At 35.3% G+C, this 24,983-nt stretch overlaps 1 protein-coding gene across 1 annotated transcript in view; it reads left to right on the top strand.

The window, feature by feature from the left end:
• HEATR5A (HEAT repeat containing 5A) overlaps positions 1-24,750 on the top strand; it is a gene marked incomplete at both ends in the record, with an annotated part of 65,956 nt that extends 41,206 nt beyond the window's left edge. Inside the window, 15 exons of the mRNA XM_084241294.1 lie at positions 1,119-1,257; positions 3,786-3,965; positions 5,685-5,924; positions 7,831-8,012; positions 9,555-9,623; positions 10,886-11,065; positions 13,035-13,257; positions 15,237-15,485; positions 17,060-17,187; positions 18,616-18,763; positions 19,597-19,869; positions 21,609-21,833; positions 23,327-23,478; positions 23,934-24,147; positions 24,443-24,750. Coding sequence (XP_084097420.1) covers positions 1,119-1,257; positions 3,786-3,965; positions 5,685-5,924; positions 7,831-8,012; positions 9,555-9,623; positions 10,886-11,065; positions 13,035-13,257; positions 15,237-15,485; positions 17,060-17,187; positions 18,616-18,763; positions 19,597-19,869; positions 21,609-21,833; positions 23,327-23,478; positions 23,934-24,147; positions 24,443-24,750 — 2,910 coding nt within the window. The remainder of the gene's footprint in view (positions 1-1,118; positions 1,258-3,785; positions 3,966-5,684; positions 5,925-7,830; positions 8,013-9,554; positions 9,624-10,885; positions 11,066-13,034; positions 13,258-15,236; positions 15,486-17,059; positions 17,188-18,615; positions 18,764-19,596; positions 19,870-21,608; positions 21,834-23,326; positions 23,479-23,933; positions 24,148-24,442) is intronic.
• Between the last annotated feature and the right edge of the window lie 233 nt (positions 24,751-24,983).

Genomic DNA, 24,983 nt, shown 5'->3' with positions numbered 1-24,983 from the left:
TGCTTCGGTTCTGGTTTTCCTACATACGCCGGCTCTTAAGATCGCTATAGAATTTTGCCATTATTTTTCAAATTTGCTTTGAAAATCCCTATCTTAATACACATGTGCATTGTCATAGACTATACCAAACTGGTCTTTACTTTCTTAGTTAAAACAAAATAAATTTCGAAACTCTAGACTTCATTCTGCATATGAAATCACAAAATAGGAATTTGTATTCAGAAGCATTGAGTCATTTTGGGCATCTCTAACATGTGTGTATATATACACATATATCCATATGTTAGTAGCTATACATATATAATTTGCTATCTATATTATTTGTCTCTAGAAAACATTTTTGGTGAATATATTTTCTGAGTAAAACACTTAATAAAATGCATTTGTTTGAAAGTGCATTTACTTATTCTCTCTGGTATCTGAATACAATACTAATAATAGAGACTGTATTAATCATAACTAACATTTATTCTGCACTTACTGTTTGCCAGGTATTATACTATGCTAATAAGTGCTTTGCATGTTTCTTTATGTTACCTTTACAACTGCTCTGTAAGGTTGGGGGTATTGTTATCTCTGTTTTACACATGAGAGAACTAATGCACCAGACACGTTAAATAATTTGTTCAGTGTCACACAGTAAGTGGTGGATCTAGGACTCAAACTGAGACAGCTTGACTCCAGAGCCTCCATTTTAACCAGTATGCTATATTGTTTATATAACTTGCATAAATTTCCACTTAAGAAAATTCTAAAATATAATATAGCTGCATGAGCACATATGTATAAACTGCAAATAAATTCTTTCTCAACTGTATATTTTCAAACTATTTCACTCATAAATTTTGTGCCTTTAACACTGTCAAGAGGCTTTTGCTTGGATTTATTTATAAATATTGCATTATCTGGTATATGTATTACTCTTTACACTATTTCTAAGTTCTACAATCAAAATATGTACTAGAATAGTTTAATGAAGTTTCTGTGTATTTAATAAATTGTGACTAGCCCAATTAATGGGCTGGACAGAAGCAGGAAGGGTCCATTTAATGTCCATTTGAGTTATGGAATGCCACCAAGAATTTCAGCTCGTTCATTCCCTAAATGGTATTTTTCAGGTAAATCTCTGTAGTCCTTATTTGTTACTAAGAAGAGCAGTACTGGCTTGTTTGCGTCAGCTTGTGCAGAGAGAAGCAACTGAAGTTTCAGAACATGCTGTTATGCTTGCTAAGAATTACAGAGAAGACTTGACTCTAGGTAATTTTATCAAATTATATCCAGCTCAAATGGCTGTTTTAATCTTAAATCTTCCATGTAAACATGAGTGTCTAAAACTGAATATTAAAATATATGTCTCAAATCTATAAGAGACAATTCTTAACAATTTTTATTCCAAACAATTCCATTACTGGTTAAGAATAGTGGTTCTTAAACTTAGATCTCCATCCATCACACCTGGAAACTTGTTAGAAATACAAATTATTGGCCCATTCTCAAATCTGCTAAACCAGAAATCTAAGAGTGATCTTGGCAATATGTGTTGTGATTTTACTGAAGTTTCAGAACCATTGGTGTACAGTAAGTTTTTTCACACCAGTTGAAATTGGTTTTAGCCCATAAATAATTTATCATATATACTTATCTTTCCTTGAAATCTGGTTTAATAAAATATATCCCTTCATTTTAAAATTATGTGATAATGCACATGCTTGTAACTTAATCATATTTCCAAAATAGTAATGGTAATATCTTATATGGATATAGTGTCCAAAGTACTTTTAGCAGGTCTCGGACTTCACAAAACCTTCCAGTATTTAAAGAAAGCTCTGAGATCCATAATGTGTTTCATTGTCATGCTGAGCTCTTTAAATTACAAAATCAGACCTTCCTGGTGGCACTAGGGGTTAAGCACAGCACTGTGAAGCTGTCCACAGCCACTGAAGCAGAGTTAGATCCCCAGCTGGCTAGGGAGCTGCCCACATGGCGCAGCAGACCTTTCCTGCCTCACCCGCTGCTCTCTTCACAAGTATATTTCAGTCAGTCTGTCTGTTCTGTTCCCCACTCTGTCTCTTCACCTCTGGCCTCTACTCATGTTCTTTCATGCATAAATAAATAAATCTTTGAAATAAATAAATAAGTTATAAAATCTCAGTTTCGTTATATTAAAACTTTTGCTCTGGTGTGTTACTCGATCTCTAATGTAGTGATCATCAAACAGGTTGCAGAACTCATTTGAAAACTTTTCTGTGATTATTTACATTAACCAAAGAAATTTTTTTAAAGATTTATTTATTTATGCATACAAAAACTGAGGTACAGGCCAGAGGTGTGGGGGGTGAGAGGATTCACCAAAGACAGAGTGGGAAACAGAACAGGCAGACTGACTGAAATATACTGCTGAGGGGAGCAGCGGGCCAGACAGGAGAGGTCTGCTGCGCCATGTGGGTAGCTCCCTTGCTCAAACTCGTGCTACAGAGGCTGCGGATAGCTTCACAGTTCTGTCTTAACCCTTTGTGCCACCAGGGAGGCCCAACCAAAGAAATTTTAATCCCTAACAATGAATGTAAGATATCCTTCCCAAAGTGATGTTGAGTTTATTTTCATCATTGAAATTATATATGTTGCTCTGTGCTTTGTTTAAATATGTGTGTTCATGTTCTCGGAATAAGTGAGTTAGCTATGTGAGTAAATTACAGTAAAGAACTTGTATAATTCCTTCTTTAATTTTATAATTTTTCAAACCCATAATAAAGAGTGCTGTGAACACATAGATTCACCTACTTACTACCTTTGACACTCATTTTACAAATACACACATATATATATATACACTCCCATGTTAATAAATTTAAAGCTTTTATATCAGAATAAAGAAAGCTTGTGATTATTTATTCAAAATTAACTAGAGGACAAATAATCATACCAAAAGCATTGTATAAATTTTATAAACATTGACTGTTAACTAGATAAAAAATGTTTACCTAATTTAAGGAAAACAATAATTCTTTTTTTTAATTTTTTTTTTTTTTTTTTACATCATTGTTCATTTTTGTACAATATTTGATTTCTCCTCTTTGGTGTAGTCCCTGTAGTTCTCCCATCACCATAGCACCCATGATCCATTACCATAGTCCCTTGTGCTCTTCCCTCCCATTTTGACCCCCTCCCTGTCCCTCCTCTTCTGTATGCCTCAGATCTATGGTCAGCTTGAAAGGATTTTTTTTCCTGACCCTTTGTTCAGTTTCTCTTCCACATAAAAGTGAAACCACCCTCTATTTATATTTATCTTTTTCCTTGTAACTTACTTTACTTAGTGTAATCCATGTTGCCCAAATGGCATGTGTTTATCTTTTACTGATTGCTGAATAGTATTCCATTGTGTATATATACCTCATTTTTTTAATCCATTCTTCTGTTTGGGGTATTTGAGTTGTTTCCATACCTTAGCTATTGTAAATAGTGCTGCAATAAATATAGGAGTGCAGGTTTTCTTTCGAATTAGTGCTTTTCACATTACTAATTCTTTTTTTTTTTCACATTACTAATTCTTAATAAAGATTTATATTTCAGTGACATTGTAAGAAAAAATCACTGTGCAATATCATAAATAATCCTGAACTTTAATAGTCAACTAAAGTAGACCTCAATAGGGTAAGGCACAATATTTGGACTAGTTCTTTAAATGTATTTTGCACATAATGTTTTAACAACAGTGAAGGTGTGTGCTTCTCATGTGGCAGTTTTCTTTTCTGTACTGCTTAGATCATCGATTTTCTTCTTGTCAGATGGTAACATCAGAGAAGTGGGCCTTGAAGGGGCATTATTGACCTTACTAGACAAAGAGACAGATCAGAGATTATGCCATGATATCAAAGAGACTTTAAATCATATGCTCACATCTATGGCAGTGGATAAACTCTCCTTTTGGCTAAAGCTTTGTAAAGATGTACTTGCTGCATCTGCTGGTAAGTATCAGTGAGTACCATTTGAAATATAAAATTAAAAGTAAAACATTATATAAAATTGTTTACCAGTGAAATTCATGAATCTTGTTTGAATTTTGGGTTGTAGTTCCTTGTTGATTTCTTCAACTGAAAATTCTAGTATTTTAGAATACTTTTAAATTTGAGTAATATAAACCCAACACTTGCACCTGTTTTTTCCCCTTTTTTGATTGTCTTATATGGCTTTCCAGTATAAAATTAAAAAGTAGTTATTATTTATGCTAACTTACAGTAGCACCTTTTTTCCATATATATATTTACTATATATATATATGTGTGTGTGTGTGTGTGTGTGTGTGTGTGTATGTATGTATTAGAAAGATTTCCTCAAATCAACATAGTAGAAAATTCACCGGTTATGGCATTTTGAGCTAGCCAGTTTTTCCACACTTAAATTCAAGTAGTGTTAGGAAATAGTGTTATTTCCCATTGTCATTGCTAGTACAAGGTAATTATTACTAAAGAAGATATATTAGAGTCTTAAATTCTGTATCCTTGGAGTAAAAGAGAAAATAAATGAGAGAAAGAAAGAAACCAGTTCTATTCCAGGGAAAGAAACCAGTTCTATTCCAGGTACTGGACATGTTTTGTCTGATTTAATACTTTAACCATCCTTTGAATAGGCAGTATTATTCTGTTGTACACAGAGAAAACAAGACTTGGAAAGGTTAAGTAACTTGCCCAAACATATACACACAGATGGATTCAAACCTTAGCCTGCATGATTTTTAAAGTCTAACCTTCCACTATATTTCAGTACCTAAGTTGAAATATACATACATTTAAAATATATATGCAAATACATAGAGAAAAAATAGGTATGTGACATATTTAAGAAACATAGGTTAGTTTGTAAAGATTTATTTTATTTATGCATACAGGAGCTGGGGTGTAGGTCAGAGGTGCTGGGGTGGGTTAGAGGATTCACCAGAGACAGAGAGTTGGGAGCAGAACAGCCAGATCTACTGAAATACACTTCTGAGGGGAACAGCGGAGGAGACAAGAGAGGTCTGATGTGCCATGTAGGTTAGCTCCCTGGCTGGGGCTCGATCTCATATTGCAGTGGCTGCCAATAGCTTGATAGTGCTGAGATTTAACCCCTTGCACCACCAGGGCATCCCCAAAATAGGTTAATTTTAGAGCACCAGTTCTTTGGGTCAGGTTAAACTCTTAAAAGGTTGACATTTAATATGAAAAAGCAGTAATTCACTACTTTGTGACTCTGCCCATCAAGACAATTTTAGACTATAATGACAGCAGTGGGTCTATCCTAAGAAAAATATTTGCAGGCATTTTCAGTGGGTTCAAGAACCTTCTGAAATCCATATACAATCCCAGTGTTTAAAAAAATCTCCAGAATATTACATCATACTCCCACCAGAGAATTTTCATTTTTCTTAAGTACATTTATCTACATACATAGAAATTACAATTACCCCAGTATCTGTCACATTCAGCTTTTCACTTGAGTAGAATGTAAGAACTTTTGTTATTTTGTCATAGAATAACTCTAAAGCATTTCTTTAAGATGCCACTGTTATCTATAGTTAGTAGACATGATTATTTTATGTTGTTAAAAGATGTATGGTTAACACTAGTCTGAATTTGAAGTCATTTGTGTTCCTTTATAAACATATCTTCCGATTTATTGTAATTACATTTTTTCTCCCTTGATAAAAGACTTTACCACTGTAACTTGTGTGGATACAATGCAAGAAGAGGAAGGAGATAAAGGGGATGATGCTTCAGTTCTGACAGCCAGAAATGATGACAGATTCCATCCTTTTACCAATCCCCGATGGGCTACTAGAGTCTTTGCTGCTGAATGTGTCTGTAGGATAATTAACCAGTGTGAGAATGCAAACAGTGCACATTTTGATGTTGGTTTAGCACAAGAAATGAAAAAAAGAGATTCAAGAAGTAAGTAATATAATAATGAAAAGACCAAATGAAATGCATTGAAATGTTCTCTGCTTATATTTTTAAAAATTAATTTAAAAAAAAAATTTACTAAGGATAGCTTTAAAAGGGTAGCTTTTTTTCTTCCAAATCAGTTATGAAACTTGACCACAGTATTTATATAACATATAAGTTTAGTATATATTTTTTTAAAGATTTATGTATGTATACAAAAGCTGGGGTGTAGGCCACAGGTGCGGGGGTGGGTGAGAGGATTTACCAGAGACAGAGTGGGGAGCAGAACAGGCAGATCTACTGAAATACACTGCTGAGGGGAGCAGCGGGCTAGACAGGAGAGATCTGCTGTGCCATGTGGGTTAGCTCCTTGCGTAAGAATCGAATTCATGTTGCCATGGCTGGCAATAGATTGATAGTGCTGTGTCTTTAACCCTTGCGGCAACAGGGAGGCCCTAAGTTTAGTATTTTTTATGATTAATGAATATCAGTTCTTAAATTGACATTCACTTTTGTTTACTGGACATGTGTAGTGAGTTAAGTTTATAGAGAATAGTCATGTTTTTGAAAGTGCTGTATTAGCCAGTTTGTGAAAATTATTATTTTTTTTAATATTTTTTTTAATAGAGGCATGTTTTTTTATTTATTTATTTATTTGTTTGTTTTGTTTATACATGCACTGGGTACAGTCAGAAGCGCGGGAGGGTGAGAGAATTCACCAGAGCCAGAGCAGGGAGCAGAACAGGCAGAAGGACCGAAGTACACTGCTGAGGGGAGCAGCAGGCGGCAGGAGAGGTCTGCGCGCCATGTGGGACCCTCCTCGGGTGGCCGGGGAGCAGCTGGGGATTGAACCAGCGCCGCAGAGGCCGCGGGCAGCTTTGCAACCCAGCGCTCTACCGCTGCGCCACCGGGGAGGCCCCAGTTTGTGAAAATTATTTTCTGAATTATAATTTAGAGCAGTTTTGGTTTCTTGGCTATTACCTAACTATTTGAGGCTATCTCAGTGTAATGAGACCTGATTGTAAAATCATTTTTACTTCTTTTTTTTTTTTTAACCTAAATATGTGTTTTGTGGTTAAGTGTCTACGTTTTTTAACTCACTTAAGCACATATATTCAAACATACAGTGCAGATATCAAAATGCCTTGGAAATAGTCTTTACCATATTAAAAAGTTAGAGAGCATAATGTTGCTGTTGCCAGTCTAAGAGAATGTTAGCTGTCTCTATTTTAATGATTTTTCAAGCAAGCATTGTTGACTCTTATTTGTCATGAGGACTGTGCTAGATACTGATAAGTATAAAAATAGTATATTATACTGACTCATTCCTGTGCTCCCAAATAAAATTATAATTGGTACTTGCTAAGGTGATTTGGTTTCCTCAGTGTGAACTACATCTACTCTTCTTTTAAATTAGTCTTAAATAAAGGTAGAGGTTAGTTATAACTCTAAATACTTTATTAATGGGACTTTATTATTAACATGTCTTACATCTCTCCCCAGTAGAATTATTAGATCAAAGAATGTGCTATAGGCATGAAAGAAATTCTCATCTATAATTTTATAGCTATAAATTTTTATACTCTCATAATTTGTATGTGTGGTATAAAAGACTTGCAAAAGATAATCTGATCCATATAAAGAACTGTGACTCACTTTAAAAAAAAAGTAACATTAACTTTTAGCTTCAACTTGATATAAGAGAATAAACTGCTACCTAATTGATCAAAGCCTAATATCTCCTAGGCACTTTCTAATATATTTTTTTCAGAAAGCTTGAACAAAATTTTTATTGAATTTACTGTTAGCACTGGTTTAAAGAATGCTATTTCTGCCTTTGGTTTTATCACTTAACATATATAGTAGTTCTAGCATGTTCTTTTTCTTGATAAGCTGTGTTTTATTCTTGTAGATGACTTTTTGGTGCTACATCTTGCCGATTTAATTCGCATGGCTTTTATGGCAGCCACAGATCACAGTGACCAGCTTCGTCTTTCTGGCCTTGAAATGTTGTTAGTTGTTATCCGGAGATTTGCAGCTATTCCAGAACCAGAATTTCCAGGTCATGTAATTCTGGAACAGTATCAAGCCAATGTAAGCACTTCTCTATTAGACAATTTGATTACACTCCAGATAAAAAGTCTGAGAAACCAGTTGGCATGTCACCTCTTAATAAAGAAAGGGGTATATATCACTGCTAATATGTCATCAGTATGGTCAGTATATAGAAAAAGCATATGTTTGAAGAAATCTTCAAGTAAAAAAAATGGTACATAAAACAAGTCTTTTAGAACTTCAAGGGTTAATTTTCATAATTAAAACCTTGGTAATTTGATAATAAAATTCTTCAAAATATCTGAATTAACCTAACACTAAATCATTATTAAATATTCTATTTAGGCCCCACATGTTATGTTTTATCACCACTCCATTACTCCTATAATAAAATATTAAATGTAATATCCTTTGGGGTTTTTTGGTAGGGGTATCCTGAACTTAGAAAAGAATTCAGGATCCTGTTACTGGTTCTGTAATCCTTTTTAACTAATGGTGTTTTACTGGTGTGTTGAGTAATCTAGGAAGCAAAGGAAGATAACACATTACTTGTGTAGTCTTCCAGCAGCATTATTCAAGGTGACTACTCAAGATTCAGAGGCAACTTCTAATCACTAGCAATTAAGGGGACCCGAGCCACGCAGTTCACCAGTTGGTTAGCAGTCTCCATCACGTCTTCCCAGTGGGTTATGCCAGTGTAAGCTTAGAGAAAAAGCAAAATGAAGGGACTGAAGTTACATGAAACTAAGAATAAAATGCTATATAATTCAGCTTAATTAATGCAGTTGTATTTTTAACCTTCTTAAAATTGCAAATGATAGAAATACAATTACAACTCACTTCAGCAGAAAAGGAAAATTGTTTTCAGGAATCTTGGTGCCATTTTCTTCTATAGGCTCTAGTCTCAAGTTTGCTCTTGTCATGATGTCGCAAGATGGTTCTCTTAGCATCTAGAGTCTTATACAGAGATAATGTTTCTTTCCCAGGACTCCCAGCAATAATCTTACAGAGAACTTCCTTTATCCCCATGTGGGTAGCTGAAAGCCAGCAAGTGCTATTAACTCTGTCACAACAACATGGAGCTACAAGTTATGGAGAGAGAAGGTTCCCCAAAGGAAAATTAGGATGCTGTTTTCTAAAAACGGAGAAAAAAATGGGAAAATATGCAGGGCAGGCAAAAGCAATAGGTGTCCAAAACCTACTATAAATATATCTATTTTTTTTAAGATTTATTTAAGATTTATTTATCTATTTATACAAGAACCAGAGCACAGGCCAGATGCGCAGGAGGGTGAGAGGATTCACCAGAGACAGAGCAGGGAACAGAACAGGCAGACTGATGAAATACACTGCTGAGGGGAGCAGCGGGCACGACAGGAGAGGTCTGCCGCCATGTGGGACCCTCGCCGGCTGGCCGGGATCAAACCAGTGCTGCAGAGGCTGCGGATAGCCTCACAGCACTGCGTTCAACCGCCTGCGCCACCAGGGGAGACCCTATAAATACATTTTAAATAGCATTAATTTAAAAGGGAGTTTATGCTATCTTATTCATGTTTGATATGCCATATAATTTCTTGCCAGGTAGGAGCAGCACTTAGACCAGCCTTCACTTCAGAGACACCACCTAATGTCACTGCCAAAGCATGTCAGGTAAATGCTTTAAAAGGATTATAAAGTAGGTCTCACAAAACAATTCCTCAGGTTTGTTTTTTTATATCAACCTTCTACATTTTAATTGTTTAACCATTCTTCTCAGGTATTTCTTTTACTTTGCCTTTTTTTTTTTTTTTTTTAAGATTTATTTATTTAGTTATACAAGCTCTGGGTACAGTCATAAGCGTGGGAGGGTAAGAGAAGAGCCAGAGCCAGAGCCAGAGCGGGGAGCAGAGCAGGCAGAAGGACCGAAGTACACTGCTGAAGGGAGCAGCGGGTGGCAGGAGAGGTCTGCGCGCCATGTGGGACCCTCCTCCAGTGGCTGGGGAGTAGCCGGGGATCGAACTGGCGCTGCAGAGGCTGCGGGCAGCTTCACAACCCAGCGCTCACCGCTGCGCCACCAGGGAGGCCCCTCCTTTGCTTTTTAAATTTAGAGAATTTCTTTCTTCTTTCATTTAATTGCTTGGTAATACAATATATCACTACCATAATTTATTTAACCTGTGGTGGATAGATGGATTTTTTCATCTTTTGCTGTTACAAATTGTACTGCAGTGAGTGACCTTCTGCACAGGTGATTTCACTGAATCAAAGTGTATTTTGAGATAAACCCCCAAAATTGAATTGCTGTGTTTAAGAGCATTTTTATAAGGATTTACCAATCTAAATTCCTACAAGCAGCTTATGCAAGTTCCTATTGACCCTTAGTCTCAGCAGCATTGTGAACTGTCAAATTTTTCTCTGTGTCATGGAGACAAGGGGAAAAGGGTATTTCTGGATAGCTTTAAATTTGTATTTCAAGTGAGACTGAGCATTTTTCATAAGTGCTCAGTAAAATTCTAAATATCTTTAAAAGAATGAATCTTCATTGGGATTTTAAATGTTACATGCTTTATCTTTCAACAGTTATATTAATCATGCACTAAATCTTTGATATTAAGATAAGATGAAGATTCGAGATTTAATTCAAATGTTAATTCCAATACTTATGAAAGTGGTACCTTTCATGACTTCATTTCTCCATATTAATAACATCTAACTCCTTGTTTATATATTTCGTAGTATTGGTTTCCTTTCATCTTAGTCTTCATTCCTTTTGAAATGCTGGTGTTTGATTATCAGCAGCGTCTGTTGGGTCTTTTGATAGCAAACTGATTTCAGTGTCTGAATTCTCAAGATAGAGTTCAACTCTGCTGTACTCATAGAAAGGACGATATTTATAATTTTTAAATGTAAGTTTTGATTTTCTTAAAAACCAGGTTTGCAGTGCCTGGATAGCAAGTGGAGTTGTGAGTGACCTTAATGATCTCCGAAGAGTTCATCAGTTGCTTGTTTCATCACTAACAAAAATTCAGGCTGGAAAAGAAGCTTTAAGTCACATATATAATGAAAGTGCTTCTACCATGGAGATCTTAGCTGTGCTAAAAGCCTGGGCAGAGGTTAGTATTTATAATTGAAAGTTTGGAAGTTGTTAATAAACACCTTAGGAAATGTACTGAAGGTATTTAAAAGACAGTTAAGTCCATTTTTTAATAATATTTATGTATACAAGAACTAGGGTACAGGCCAGAGGTGTGGGGAATGTGAGGATTTACCAGAGACAGTGTAGGGAGTAGAACAGGCAGATGTACTGAAATACACTGCTGAGGGGAACATCGTGTGAGACAGGAGAGGTCAGCTGTGCCATATGGGTTGGCTCCCTACCTGCGGATCAAACTCATGTCACAGGTGCTGGCTATAGCTTGATAGCTCTATGTCTTTTACCCCTGCACCACCAGGGAAGCCCAAGTAAGTCCCTTTTTAAGATTAACAAAAGACAACATTCTGAAGTATTTTCTACTGTCTGTTATCTGCTACTTTCAGCCAGGGACAGTCATGATAAGCAGGGCCAGTTATGAGCCAGGGAGGTATTATCATAGTCTATGGAAATCAACTTTTATTAAAATCTGAATTATTGGAAATAAGGTTTGTTTGTGTTCTGTGAAGTTCATAACAGATACTGGTTTTTTATAACATTCTTTCATGAAATGACTTTGAATATTAAATACTCATTTTCTTTTCCAAAAATAAAGAAATCTTATGGGATAATGCTGCACTTTCCTTTCTTTCCTTTCCTAATCAGGAGGAAAGCTACATTGGTTAAAATTTGCAGTTTTGTTCAGGTACATATAAAAGTAGATAAACTGTCCAGAAAGTAGATAAAATGCAATATAATGAATGCACATATATCTATCATTCAGCTTCAGCAGTTACCAAACTTGGTTCATATATCTTTTTTTTTTAAAGATATATTTATTCATGCTTAATGAAAGTCCATGGTTTCAGATTGCATTTGAGAGAATTAACCAATATGTAAGAAAAGGTTTCCTCCTTAGAGCTATTTAAAACCTGAAAATTATAGACTCTCTTCTTTTGACAAACCTTAGTTAGAAAGTAATTCTGCCTAGATTTAATAAGGTAGGTCTGATGTTCTTTAACAGTCAGTTCTAAATGCTTTTAAGCATACTTAGGCAAAGCAAACAAATCCTGTAATCCAGAGATTACGGATCTCTGGATTACAGGATTTGTTTGCTGGTATAGTGTACTTTCTAATAAATTGAATGCATATTCTCTTGCTTAAGACCATTGCCTCTGCCTGTTTTCTTCTCAGTAAAGATAATGGCTGATCAACAGGTTCTGTGTGATTAAGGTCCATAATCTGCTATCTGAAATCCTTAGAACCAGCTATACTTGGAATTCAGAATTTCAGGGACTTTTGAAAAGTAATATGGAGCATATTCCATATATCCATGCAGGATGTCCCGGGCAATACCATAGAATCTATAATCAAACACATTAATATATCTGTAGTTATATGTTTGAATATACACATTGTGTTGAGTAGAGATTATAAATAACCTTGCATAAATTCAATTTTGCCACTCAGTTTCCTACAAACTTTTTTCAGAGGTTTTTTGCATTTTAGAGTTGTGGATAAAAGGATTGTGTTGTGTACAATGTTGAGAACTTAACATTTTATAGTCCTTTGAAAGATAATATTTTCAGTATTTCAGATTATTTTAATTCAGAGATGGCTACATGGAGCCATGTGTTCACGTGGATTGTAAGGCCATAACTAGGCTTACTGAAAGAGTGCTGTCATCATTTAGTTATAGTTGTCATAGTTGTAAAACTGCAAAGTGGCAGCAGTATTTGTCAATAATTTATTATCCCCAGGGAATCTTGCTGAAGCTAATACTTTTGGGTCTTTCTATCCCAGTAATGTGTATGTGGGTGTAAATGTATACCTTCTTGGTATCATAATGCATTTCAAGTCCATTGTGTTCAAAGTTAACTCTAGTTCTATAAAAGTATAGCATCTTTTCAGTGGGTACAAGATTTTTCTATTTACAATTTAACTTTTACAAGGTCTATGTAATTGCTGTGGAAAAGTATAAAAACCACAAACAACCTTTGAAGACTACTACCTGTTCAGAAGAAAGTGTCAGAAATGGGTCATATTCATCAGATGGACTGCTTGACTTAGTCCACACTGACCTGGGCACACTAAGTAGACTCTGGCTTGCTGCACTTCAGGATTTTGCTCTCCTGACTTTGCCTTCAGAATTTTCCTCCCAACTTCCTGTTGAAGGTGAGAGAATAAAATATTTTCATAATTCCTAGAATGACTTTCAGTAACTTGTGTTTTGAAAACTTCCCCTTCAGTAGGTAATGTTTATCTGAAGCATTTTCCTCAGAAAAATTCTCATTCATAGAATAAGTATGTGAGAGTTCCTTCAGTGTAGACACCCTCAAGTTGATTTGCTAGGTTGTAAAGTATGCACATGTAATCTTATAAGGTAGTGCCAAGTTATTCTCCAAAGTGATTATAACAATGTGTAATACCCACCAGCAGCATGTTTCTGTCTTTCTACATCTGCCATTATACATTTTAATAATTTATTTTTGCCAAACTGATGGATATGAAATTATGTATCATTGTTTTCTTTTGTTGTTTCCTTGACTGACAATCTTTTTTCACATGTTTATGAACTGTTTAAGTTTCTTCTTCCATAAATTGTGTAGTCATAATCTTTGCCCCATTTTCACTTGGTGTCTGTCATTTTCTTATTGATTTGTTAATCCTTTATATATATTTAATTTACTGTTCCTTTGTGACTATATGTCTTGCAGATATATTCTAGTCTATAGCCTGTTTTTTCTTTTACTTTTTTAAAATGGATGTAATCAGTTGTTTGTTGTTTGTGTTTTACTTAAGATCATAAAGACATATAAGCTTTCCAATTTAGTTTTTTACATTTTGGACTTTAGTCCAACTGGAATTTATTTTGTGAATATGGAGTAGGGATAGGGATCTAATTTCACAGTCTTATTAAAGACTTACAGATTGGATATTTGTAGCCTCTCAATCTTCATTTTACTTTAAAATGGATTTTTTTTATCCTTTGATACACATTTTAAAGTCAGCTTATCAACTTCTAGAATTTTATTGGAATTATACACAAAGATATATAGATATATGTATAAGTATATAGAGTTTATTGTATTTTTCAGTAGCAAAATAATGGAAACAAACAGATTTGTAGTCAATTTTTTAGCAAAAATAAATTACAAGAGGAAATCTCAAAAGCAATGGTAGATGAAAAAAAAGTTAAAAAGGATACATACAGTATGATGCCTTTTAAGTAAATAAATAGAGACATTATTTATAAATTTAAACATCTGTTGTCAAAGTGTAAGGCTATGCTTGGGATTGATTTACACTAACTTGAGGAAATAATTATAGGAAGGTCAAGAATATGTGGTGCCATAGAGTTGTAATAGATTAATAAAGGCAAAGGGTAATATAAATCTTGAAGTATGTAAATCTTGTAGGTAGATATTAATCTTGTTTTAAATATGAATGTATATATCATGCATTTGTTTTTAAATATGGTTAAAAATAAAAAGTGAAGACATAGCCTGGACATTTCTTAAAAAGTTGTAAAAATATATCAACCGGCTAACCCAGTTACTGTACTCCCAGGATAAATAAAAACATTTGATAACAAAATATTGATAACCTAGCAACATAGATGAATCCCCACAAGCATTGCTAAACAAAACTCACACACAACCTAGTGCAAACTATATGGTTTTCCATTTATAGGAAGTTTAAGAACAGGCAAAACTAATCTGTGGTAATAAAAGTCAGAAAGTAGTTGCTTTGAGCTGTAGGGTAAAAGCTGTGACTTTGTGGCGCGCACCTGTAATCCTATGCTACCTAGGAGGCTGAGGCAGGAGGATCGTTTGATCGGCAGTTCTGGGCCACAGTGCGCTGCACCCATGTGTCCGCACGTACACCTCTCTGATGTGGTGACCTCTCCGGGGTGGGGGTACCACACCAGGCAGCCTGCGTAAGCCGGCTGGCCAGGTCAGTACCATTCAGAGCACAGAGGATCCTCCGGCGTTCTGGAAATGAAAAGCTGTGACTTTGTGACTGGAAAAGGTCGCAAGGGAACTTTGGGAATGATGAAAATGATCCTAATCTCTGAACAAAGAAAAGAAAAATTGTAGGTTGACTTTAATCTCTTATTCCTCCTGAAACTGTTGGCGTCCCCCTTTTTGTAGGTGGTGCTTTCTACACAGCAGAGACAAGTGAAAATGCAAAATTGCATTATTATAACTCCTGGGCGTTTATCCTCCATGCTACAGCATTGTGGCTTACAAGCACAGACTTTGTTGTTGCTGACTCAGACGAAGGAGCATCTAATCTCTCAAGACCTGTAACACCAACTTCCATGTGTCAGGGGTCATCATCTGGGGCTACAGTCAAGTCCCCTGAGGATGTCTACACTGATAGGTTCCATCTTATTCTAGGTCAGTAAAAGACAAGCTTCTAACTGTAGCATTTTTCTTGAATTGTCTGTTACTGTCAGACTCTTGTCAGCTCTTGGTACTATTAGTCATCTCATTATTTGTTATTGGTAGCCTTGATATAATTGAGTATAATTGTATATATACATTTTGTAAAATTGAACATTTTATTGTATTGTATAACATCCCTAGTTACAAATTGGCTTCAGCATTATGTTGAATGAATTACAGAATTTTTTTTGAAGATTTGAATTATAGCAATTATAAGAGATTCCTTGTTCTTTCCACATGACTTTTTTTTTTTTAAGATTTATTTATTTATACAAGAACTAGGGTACAGGTCAGAGGTATGGGAGGGTCAGGGAATTCACCAGAGACAGAGCAGGGAGCAGAATAGGTAGACGGACCAAAGACACTGGTGAGGGGAGCAGCGGGTGGGACAGAAGAGGTCTGCCACACCATGTGGGTTTCTCCCTGGCTGGCCGGGAATCACACCTGCACTGCAGAGGCTGCAGACAGCTTCACAGTGCAGCGGCTCAACTCGCTGCACCACTCTGGAGGCCCCACATGATTTTTAAAAGATCCAGTGGCATTGACAGATGTTCTGAATTTCTCAGTATAAATATTTTTAAAAAATCAATATACTGATAGGTTTCTCCTCCTGTTCTCAAGGATCACAAGCTTCAAGAAATTATGCTTAAAGATACAGATTAAGGTCAAAAATGAAAGAGACTTTTTAGATTTATTAGGTTTAACCCATTTTTTGGTTTCCCTGAAACTTTAATTTTAAATTGATGTAGCTTTCTAAAGTTAATGGAATAAATGTTTTTTCATATTTAACATAGTTCTGGAGAAATAACTCATTAGATCATGACCTATAAAGAAATTATTGATTAAGGAAATGTGAGGGTTATTAATGTAAATGAGCAAGAAAGAATTATGGAACTTCTATTATTCCTTCCCAGGACAGACATGACTAGATTTCCTTTATATTTGGGCATAATAAAATTTTATTTCCATTTATCTTGAGGCAAGAGCCTTTTAAAAACAAACTTTCATGGAATCAAGGATGGCAGAGTTATTAGGAGCGTAACTTACCTAACTTCAAATCTTGATGTGTACACCATTGTAACAGGCCTTGAGCAAATTAAGTTGCATAAGCTCTGTGTGCTATTGTCCTACTTCAGAAAGAGTGGTATCTGCTTCATCAGGTATTGCGAGAATGAAATGAAATAATATATGTAAAGTAGCATGTCTATAAGTTTTAGTCAAAATATAGTTATGAAACTGCACATTATGTTCTCTAGTGCAATTTTATTGCAGTTTTGCATGTTTGAACTATTCAAACTGCTCAATAGTGCACATGCCTAATTGAGATTGTTTTTGTACATGTAGATGAAAGCAAATTATTAAAAGATTTGCCTTATCACTTAACTGTTTAGCCTCAAATTTGTTGTTTATTTCAGTTACCTTTTTACTAAGCTTATTTGTATATCATATCAAAATAGAAAATCAATTATTTAACTTCATAAACTTAGAATCTCATTAAAAAAAACCTCTTTTTCTGCTTTCTACAGGAATCAGTGTGGAATTTCTATGTTCCTTACGCTCAGATGCAACTATGGAAAGCATTGCTGCTTGTTTACATGCATTACAGGCCCTTCTAGATGTTCCTTGGCCCAGATCTAAAATTGGCAGTGATCAGGTGATTTCTTTTTTTTTTTGTTAGGCTTCTATAGAATTCAAGGAGCAGAGACAGAAACATGTCCAGATGACTACAGTGAACAGAGCATGAACACAGAGAAGTAAAAAGAAAAATAACCAGTGGCACCACTAGGACTTAGAACAGGAACACTAGGAGCAATCATGTGCTTACCCAGGAGCAATCATGCCTCTGACTACTACTTTGTCTTTCTGCTTCTGCTGCACTTACTTCTCTTGACACCAGCTCACTATTCTATAAACATACTCTTTAGTGAAACTGTGATGATGGAAGATTCTGGATAGCATAGCACTGTCCTCTATAGTAGTAGAGGACATTCTTTTCTTGTCTCTTTCTGTTACAGTGCACCCTGCTCTTGATACATACATCTGTATCTTATATTCCAGTTTCCAAGAGAAAAATCTAATTGGTTTGTGTAGTTACTATCTGTTCCTAATACCATCACATGTATTTCTGTTGACAGAATTCTCCCTCCAGGCTTTTTAAGAGCTAGCCTACCAATATCTGATCCAGTTGTGACCATGGTGAAAGGATCTCTGTACAAAGTATGACACTTCCTTTAACTGCTCTCCCAAGAACCCTTACCATCATGCATTATCAATGTATCAAGTTTTTATCATTGACTCCTAGATGCTAAGAAAAACAGATGGTGTAATTTTGAAAGATTAAAGAAAGTCACACGAGTAATGAAAGGACAAGGAGAAAATGAAATATTTTTTGTTAAGTTTTATTCTTTAGAAAGAGATCCATTACATACATACTTGTCATCTACTTTCAATGCTATACTTCTCCATAATTCTTTATTATACTGGAAAACCTTAATATAAGGTGGGAATCTACAAGGCAGATCTCATATTCTGTTAGCTAAATTTCTCTTCTTGTTTTGGGAATTTTCTTACTTTAGTTATAAGTGTTTACAGAAATTTTCTTTCCTGAACTGTTTTCCTAGTTCAGAACCTGTGTCATAGTGCCATCTCCTGTAAGATTTGGAAAAGGAAAAAAGAACAAAAGCCAGTCTGTAATTGGTTTAAAGTGGGAAAGTATTATATAACTTCATTGCACTAACACTGTTATTATTTGTGAGAAATTTCTTAAGTTCTCTTTTTTTCTAAATTTTGTCATGGCATTTAACACTGGTATTTAAAAATAAAAGAAACGATGTCTTTTTTTTAAAGATTAATTTATTCATACAAGAACTGGGATACAGACCAGAGGTGCTGAGGGGAGTAGCAGGCGAGTCAGGAGAGGTCTGCTGCGCCATGTGGGGTCAGCTCCCTGGCCGGGCATCAAATTCGTGCTGCATTGGCTGCGGACAGCTTCATAGGTTGCATCTTAACCCCTTGTGCCACCAGGGAGGCCCGAAACTATGCCTTTTTTGATAGAGTCTCCCCTAAATATTTTCTTTGATAGGACTTGGGTATCGAGTTATTGAATGTACTACATCGAGTAATTTTGACTAGAGAATCACCTTCCATTCAATTGGCTTCACTTGAAGTGGTAAGGCAGATCATCTGTGCAGCTCAAGAACATGTGAAGGAGAAAAGACGAAGTGCAGAAGGTGAATGTTAACCTGTAATGCCAGATTTATTGCATAACATCATTTTTTTTAGTATTGCTTATGAGTTCATGTTGTTATGATAATCGATTGTGTGCAGTACAAATGAAACATCTCTGGGTAACATCTTGGGTATTGTCAGTAGGCAAACTATTATTCCTTGGGAAAATGGGAGTCTTAACAACTCTAGAAGGAAAAAATAATTCCCCACACTTACTGAGTACTTAACTTTAGTTATAAGTGTTTACTGATGTACATGAGAAGAAGTACTGACAGTTTTTTATTGCCTAGGTTTGCAAAGTAATTAAATATCTTGCTTACAAGTGTAACACAGTATTGGAGAGTTTATCACTTATATTTGATTTCATATATCAGAAAATCCAATATTGTGCTGTAGATTTGAAACTTCAAGGGCATAGTCTCTCATCTAAAAGAAGTTTAGAGGTAGTCAGTCCTGGACTGGTATAGCAGTTTCTTCAAGACATAGGAACCTTGGTCCCTAATTTTTTACCCAGTTATTATCAATAGTGAAGTCAAAGTCAGTGCTCAAGCTCCATCAGATCACATATTCAATCTCAAGGAGTTAACCAGACAATATTTTAAGGAGTTAACCTGAGGAGGTTACCAAGGATTTCTTTTGATCCATTGCATTAGGAAATCATATTAAAGACAGCTGCCTTTACCTCCATAACTGCTTTCTCTTTCAGTCTTTAACACCCAAGACTTTAGCATTTAAATGTGTTATCTACAACAGAAATGAGCTAAATTGCCATTGGTCAGAAGCAAAGTAAACATTTATGAGGTATTTATCCAACATTATTTCTTTTGTCTTTTAGTTGATGACGGGGCTGCTGAAAAAGAAACCCTGCCAGAGTTTGGAGAGGGAAAGGACACAGGTGGACTTGTGCCTGGGAAGTCTTTGGTCTTTGCAACACTGGAATTGTGTGTATGCATTTTAGTTAGACAGCTCCCAGAACTAAATCCTAAATTGACAGGTAGCCCAGGAATAAAAGCTAAAAAACCACAGATGCTAACAGAAGATGGAAGCAGATTGGTTTCAGCTGCATTAGTTATCCTCTCTGAACTTCCTGCTGTCTGTTCTCCTGAAGGTATGCTGTGGAATGTGATTATTTACTTGATCTGGGAAAAGAGAAATGGTTTTATTTGGAGATAATGGTTGTTAATCCTTTTCTCATTAAATTTATGCTGACCCAAAGGTTTAGGTATTGTTTTTAATCCTTTATGATTAACATTGCATTCTAATAATTTGTTTTACTAAAAAGATGAAAGTATATATAGAGAGAGCATTACTATACATAGTTATGCTCTTGTATGAGTGTTTTAAACCACTCAGTAAAAGATACTAGTTCTTGCACATTTTGGGGATACAGTAGCTACTGAACTTTCCCTGCCTCAGTAATGACAGAAGTTTGTGGTTATATCCAGTTCTGTTTGGAATCAACTCCATACTTTCAATATAGCATTTAAGGCTCTCCTTAGCATTTAGGGCTCTGCTAATTCACTGCCTCCTCCTGGTTCCTTCAGTGTCAGTGTGCTCATCTTTGTTCTGTACTATTATCCATGGTGTTACTTGATCTGCAATGACCCCATACCTTCCCTCCTTTTAAAAATTTTGCCTTTCTTTGAAGTTCATCTTCAAACCTATGAAGACTTCCCCTAAAAGCTCTAGCTCATATTGAGTCGTGTGTGTGTGTGTGTGTGTGTGTGTGTGTAGCTTCTATATGTAGATATGTGCTTTTTAACATGTCATGTAGAGATACATGTAATTATTATTATATAAAGAAGACATATATATATATATAGAGAGAGAGAGAGAGAGAGACAGACATGTCTTGTTTCCAATGAAATTTTGTCTCCTCTAGAAAATCTTACCTAGCACATAGGTGGTACTCAGTACTTAATAGATACTTCTTAATTAGTAATCACTTTTCTGTTTACATGTGTCTCCACCATTTTATATGCTATCTTATTTTATAACTTTAAGTTTCCATTTAAATTAAAACCTATATTCCTTGTTCACACACACTGCGTTATACTAAGCGAGGTAGAAAAAGTGACTAGCAGGGTAAAGATAGACTATATGAGTTTGTTAAGTAGCTTCTGGGAAAGTTAAATTGACCAAATTAGCTTTAGTCTCTTCCCTTTCATTTTAAACATAACTAATTTTTCCACTCCTTACTGATCATGAAAACTTTAATATCATGTATTGAATGGATCACTACAGATTCTTTGAAAACAGTTTAAAATAATTTCAAATGAAGAGTGTGACAGTTGCACAACATCATGATTGTATATGCCACTGAATTACATGCTTTAAAATGGTAACTATGAGGGGCCTCCCCAGTGGTGCAGTGGTTTAGCGCTGGGTTGCAAGGCTGCCCGCAGCCTCTGCAGTGCCGGTTCCATCCCTGGCCGCCAGACGAGGGTCCCACATGGCGCGCAGACCTCTCCTGCTGCCTGCTGCTCCCCTCAGCAGTATACTTCGTCAGTCTGCCTACTCTGCTCTCCCCTCTGGCTCTGGTGAATTCTCTCACCCTCCTGTGCTTTTGACCGTGCCCAGTGCTTATATAAATAAATAAATCTTTTTTTAAAAGATGAAAATAAAAAAATAAAATGGTAAATATGTTGCATATATTTTACCACACTAAAATATTAAATTCATAATTTTTCAACTACCAAATAAAATAAGAAGTTAAAGTAATTTATTTCTTTTTCTGAAAAATAATCTTAAAAGCCAGAAATCTTTGACATGTCTTTTCATTGATGATTTCTTTTTAGGAATTATATAGAGACTTAAATAGACTGTTTTTAAAAATGTATCTTACAGGAAGTATCTCAGTTCTCCCTACTATATTGTACCTCACAATTGGGGTCCTCAGAGAAACTGCTATGAGGTTACCTGGGGGCCAGTTATCTTCAACGGTTGCAGCTTCCTTACAGGCTCTGAAAGGAATATTATCTTCTCCCATGGCCCGAGCAGAAAAGAGCCATAGTGCTTGGACTGATCTTCTCCGTAGTGCTTTAACAACAATTCTTGACTCTTGGGATTCAGGTAACTAAGACTCTTTGGAGACAGATACTCAGTTTGTTTTAAAAAGCAAAAGGAATAGTTTGTGAGAATAAGCTATTTACTTGATCATCTTTGCTACTTTCACCTGGAAGAGACCATATTCACTACATATATGTGTGTGAGTTAATAGAAAAATCTATATTCTCATTTTAGTATCTTTAACCTTTAAGACAATTAACTAACCACTGACAGTGAGAGACCTTAAAATGTAATGTGTTAATTTTATTTTTTTTTATTTTTTTTTAATGTGTTAATTTTAAAATAGAGTATGACCTATGACTAGTTGACAGAACTTTTTAATAATACAATATAATAAAAGTGCATAAGCATGACATAAGTATAAAATAAAACCTGGTTTATATCCTCACTCCAACACTTACTAGCTGACTACCCAAATTATCCAATGTCTTTGAACCTTGGTTTTCTCATTAACAAAATAAGGATATTATGCTGCAGGAAATTGTTAGAGCAGTAACATATGAAAAGTGTATTGCTTATTACCTGACACCAATATAATGTACAGAATCCATTAAACGTTGTTTTACTCTTATTAATGTGTAATTTTCATTTTCAATGTTACATTATAGTGATTGTATAAAGTCCTTAGACATATTGTAGGTTACCCTTACCTCCCTTGTTCTGTTTATAAATGTTGTAATTCATCATATTTGATTACATATAGTAAAAAGTTTTCATCTGAATACAGTACTTATTCACCATATGCTTTGTGTCCAAAACTGGGAGTTTAGTGGAGCCTAATGCCTATAAATTACCATAGGGTATGATTAGTTCCATAAGGAGATCCTTGAAGGCAATGGTAATATCTTAATTATCACTGCATTTCTTGTACAATAAAAAAGATTAACTGGTAAAAATGAGAGTAATCATCTGTTCAAATGAATCAGATAGTATCACAGGTAGGGTACTCTGGAAGCTCATAAAGAGATAGAATTTGGGGACCAAAAGCTTTACTGAGAAACATCTGTGAAACAAATAGAGGAAAGTAATATTGCACAGAGTTCAAACTCTATTGTGGGCCCACAACGAAACTCAATAAACTTATTAGGAGAGCTCTGGAGAGTACCCATTAGAGTATCTCACTTAGGACAGAAATGGCTTGCCTTTATACTCTGTCTCAGATGTGGGCTGTCCCAGGAAGGATGTGATCTCAGTCAAGGCAACTCCATAGCCAAGGCCAATCCTGAAGTTTCTGGCCTTGCCCACAAAGGGAATCTTGATATCTACCACAAAAGGCTTCTCAGAGGAGTCAATTTCTCAAAGGATTAGAAAGCATTCTCCATATGGACATGTTATAGAAATGGTTCTAGGCACCTTGCACATTTCAGGGTATACTTGGAAAGCTAAACAGTATAGTACATTTGGGGACAGCATACAGCAGTATGAGAATGTAGATTTGGGAGGAATGAATAGGATGGTGGTGAAAGGTGATAATAGAGATCATTCCTCTTTAATAGATGAAACACACCAGGAACTTGACGAAGTGAGTCTACTTACTGCTATCACAGTCTTTATATTGTCTGCCAGTCCAGAAGTTACCACCATCCCATGCCTTCAGAAGCGCTGTATAGAGAAATTTAAGGCTACTCTTGAGATAAAAGACCCTATGGTAAGTGACTTTGACAGAGAGATACTTGTAATCGGAATATTTGCATTACAGAGAGGTACATGAAGGGGGGAATGAGAACCTAAGAAATGAAAAATGAACCACTCATCTTCCCTATGACACCCACATGCCTCTCATTCCACTCTAAGTTATTTTTTTTTCTTCTCTTCAATGTTAAATTTGTCTACATGCTCAATTCAGGTCAGACATTTGCTCAACATCATTACAAACACTCTAAATTATTACAGTCAGTGTTAGCATTCAAGTTTGAATACTTGTTAGCACTTGGCTTCCAAAATTAAAGATAAATTAAAAACAAATTTAAATACTTTTTAAGGGTCTTTTATAAACTTAATTTTTTTTTTATTTACTCTTAAAATGCACATTAAAACTTACATTAAAGTATAAGTATAAATTTATATTTATAGTTTATACTGTTTGTTTCTTCTCTGATTTAGGTACAAATCAAGACCTATCAGCTCCTCCTTTCCATTTTTCAGTATCCAAATCCAGCTGTTTCCTACCCATACATTCACTCTTTAGTATCCTCTATTGTGGAAAAACTGCAGGAAATAGACAAGAGGAAACCTGAAGACACTACTGAGCTTCAGATATTTCAAGAAGGTATAAAAGTCTTGGAAGCACTGGTAGCCATTGCAGAAGAGCAGCATCGTAAGTGTCAGCACTAAATCTATACTAAATCAGAATCTGTCCCAAATCAGAAAGTTAATGTTATTTAAAATGTAAAACAATCAGTCACTTAACATTATGTTGTCACAGCCATTAAAAGGCGGTGTTACTTGAACCCCAAGTAATGATACTTAGTATTAATTTGGAAGAAGAAATTGGAAAAATTGTTTTCCCTTTAAGGGGGAAAATGTGTACAGATAAGATGCATTTACAGCTTCATTTAATGAACATTTACATCCTTAAGCCTAGAACTTAACATCATTTGTCTACTTTCCAGGTGCTCAGCTGGTGGCATGTCTTTTGCCCATCCTTATTTCCTTCCTTTTGGATGAGAACACTGTGGGATCAGCAACTTCCATTATGAGAAATTTACATGATTTTGCTTTGCAAAATCTTATGCAGATTGGGCCTCAGTATTCATCTGTTTTTAAAAGTGTAATGGCTTCTTCTCCAGCCCTGAAAGCCCGCCTTGAGGCTGCTATAAAGGGCAATCAAGAGAATGTCAAAGTAAAGATACCAACATCTAAACATGCTAAGAACCCTGGGAAGAATTCAACCATCCAATTAAAGACCAATTTCTTCTAATGTTATTTTTTTTTTTAAATAGCAAGCACCTTAATAAACTACTTGTTTATTTCTTTCTCTTTGGGAACAAAAGTGACATTTTAGACACAAGTGCACTTGGAGGTCTGGTTGACAGTTTTAAACTTAAATAGCTGTAACATTTCAAAGTAATATAAAACTTAATGTTTTTTGTGAGTTTTTTCCATTTAATAAAAACAGAGACCTGTCAGAATTCTTGCCAGAAATTTCAAGAA

The sequence above is a fragment of the Talpa europaea genome (assembly GCF_964194135.1).
Source record: "Talpa europaea genome assembly, chromosome: 8".
NCBI lineage: Eukaryota > Metazoa > Chordata > Mammalia > Eulipotyphla > Talpidae > Talpa > Talpa europaea.
Note: the sequence above shows the minus strand (reverse complement) of the source record. Positions and strands in the feature narration are given on the sequence as shown.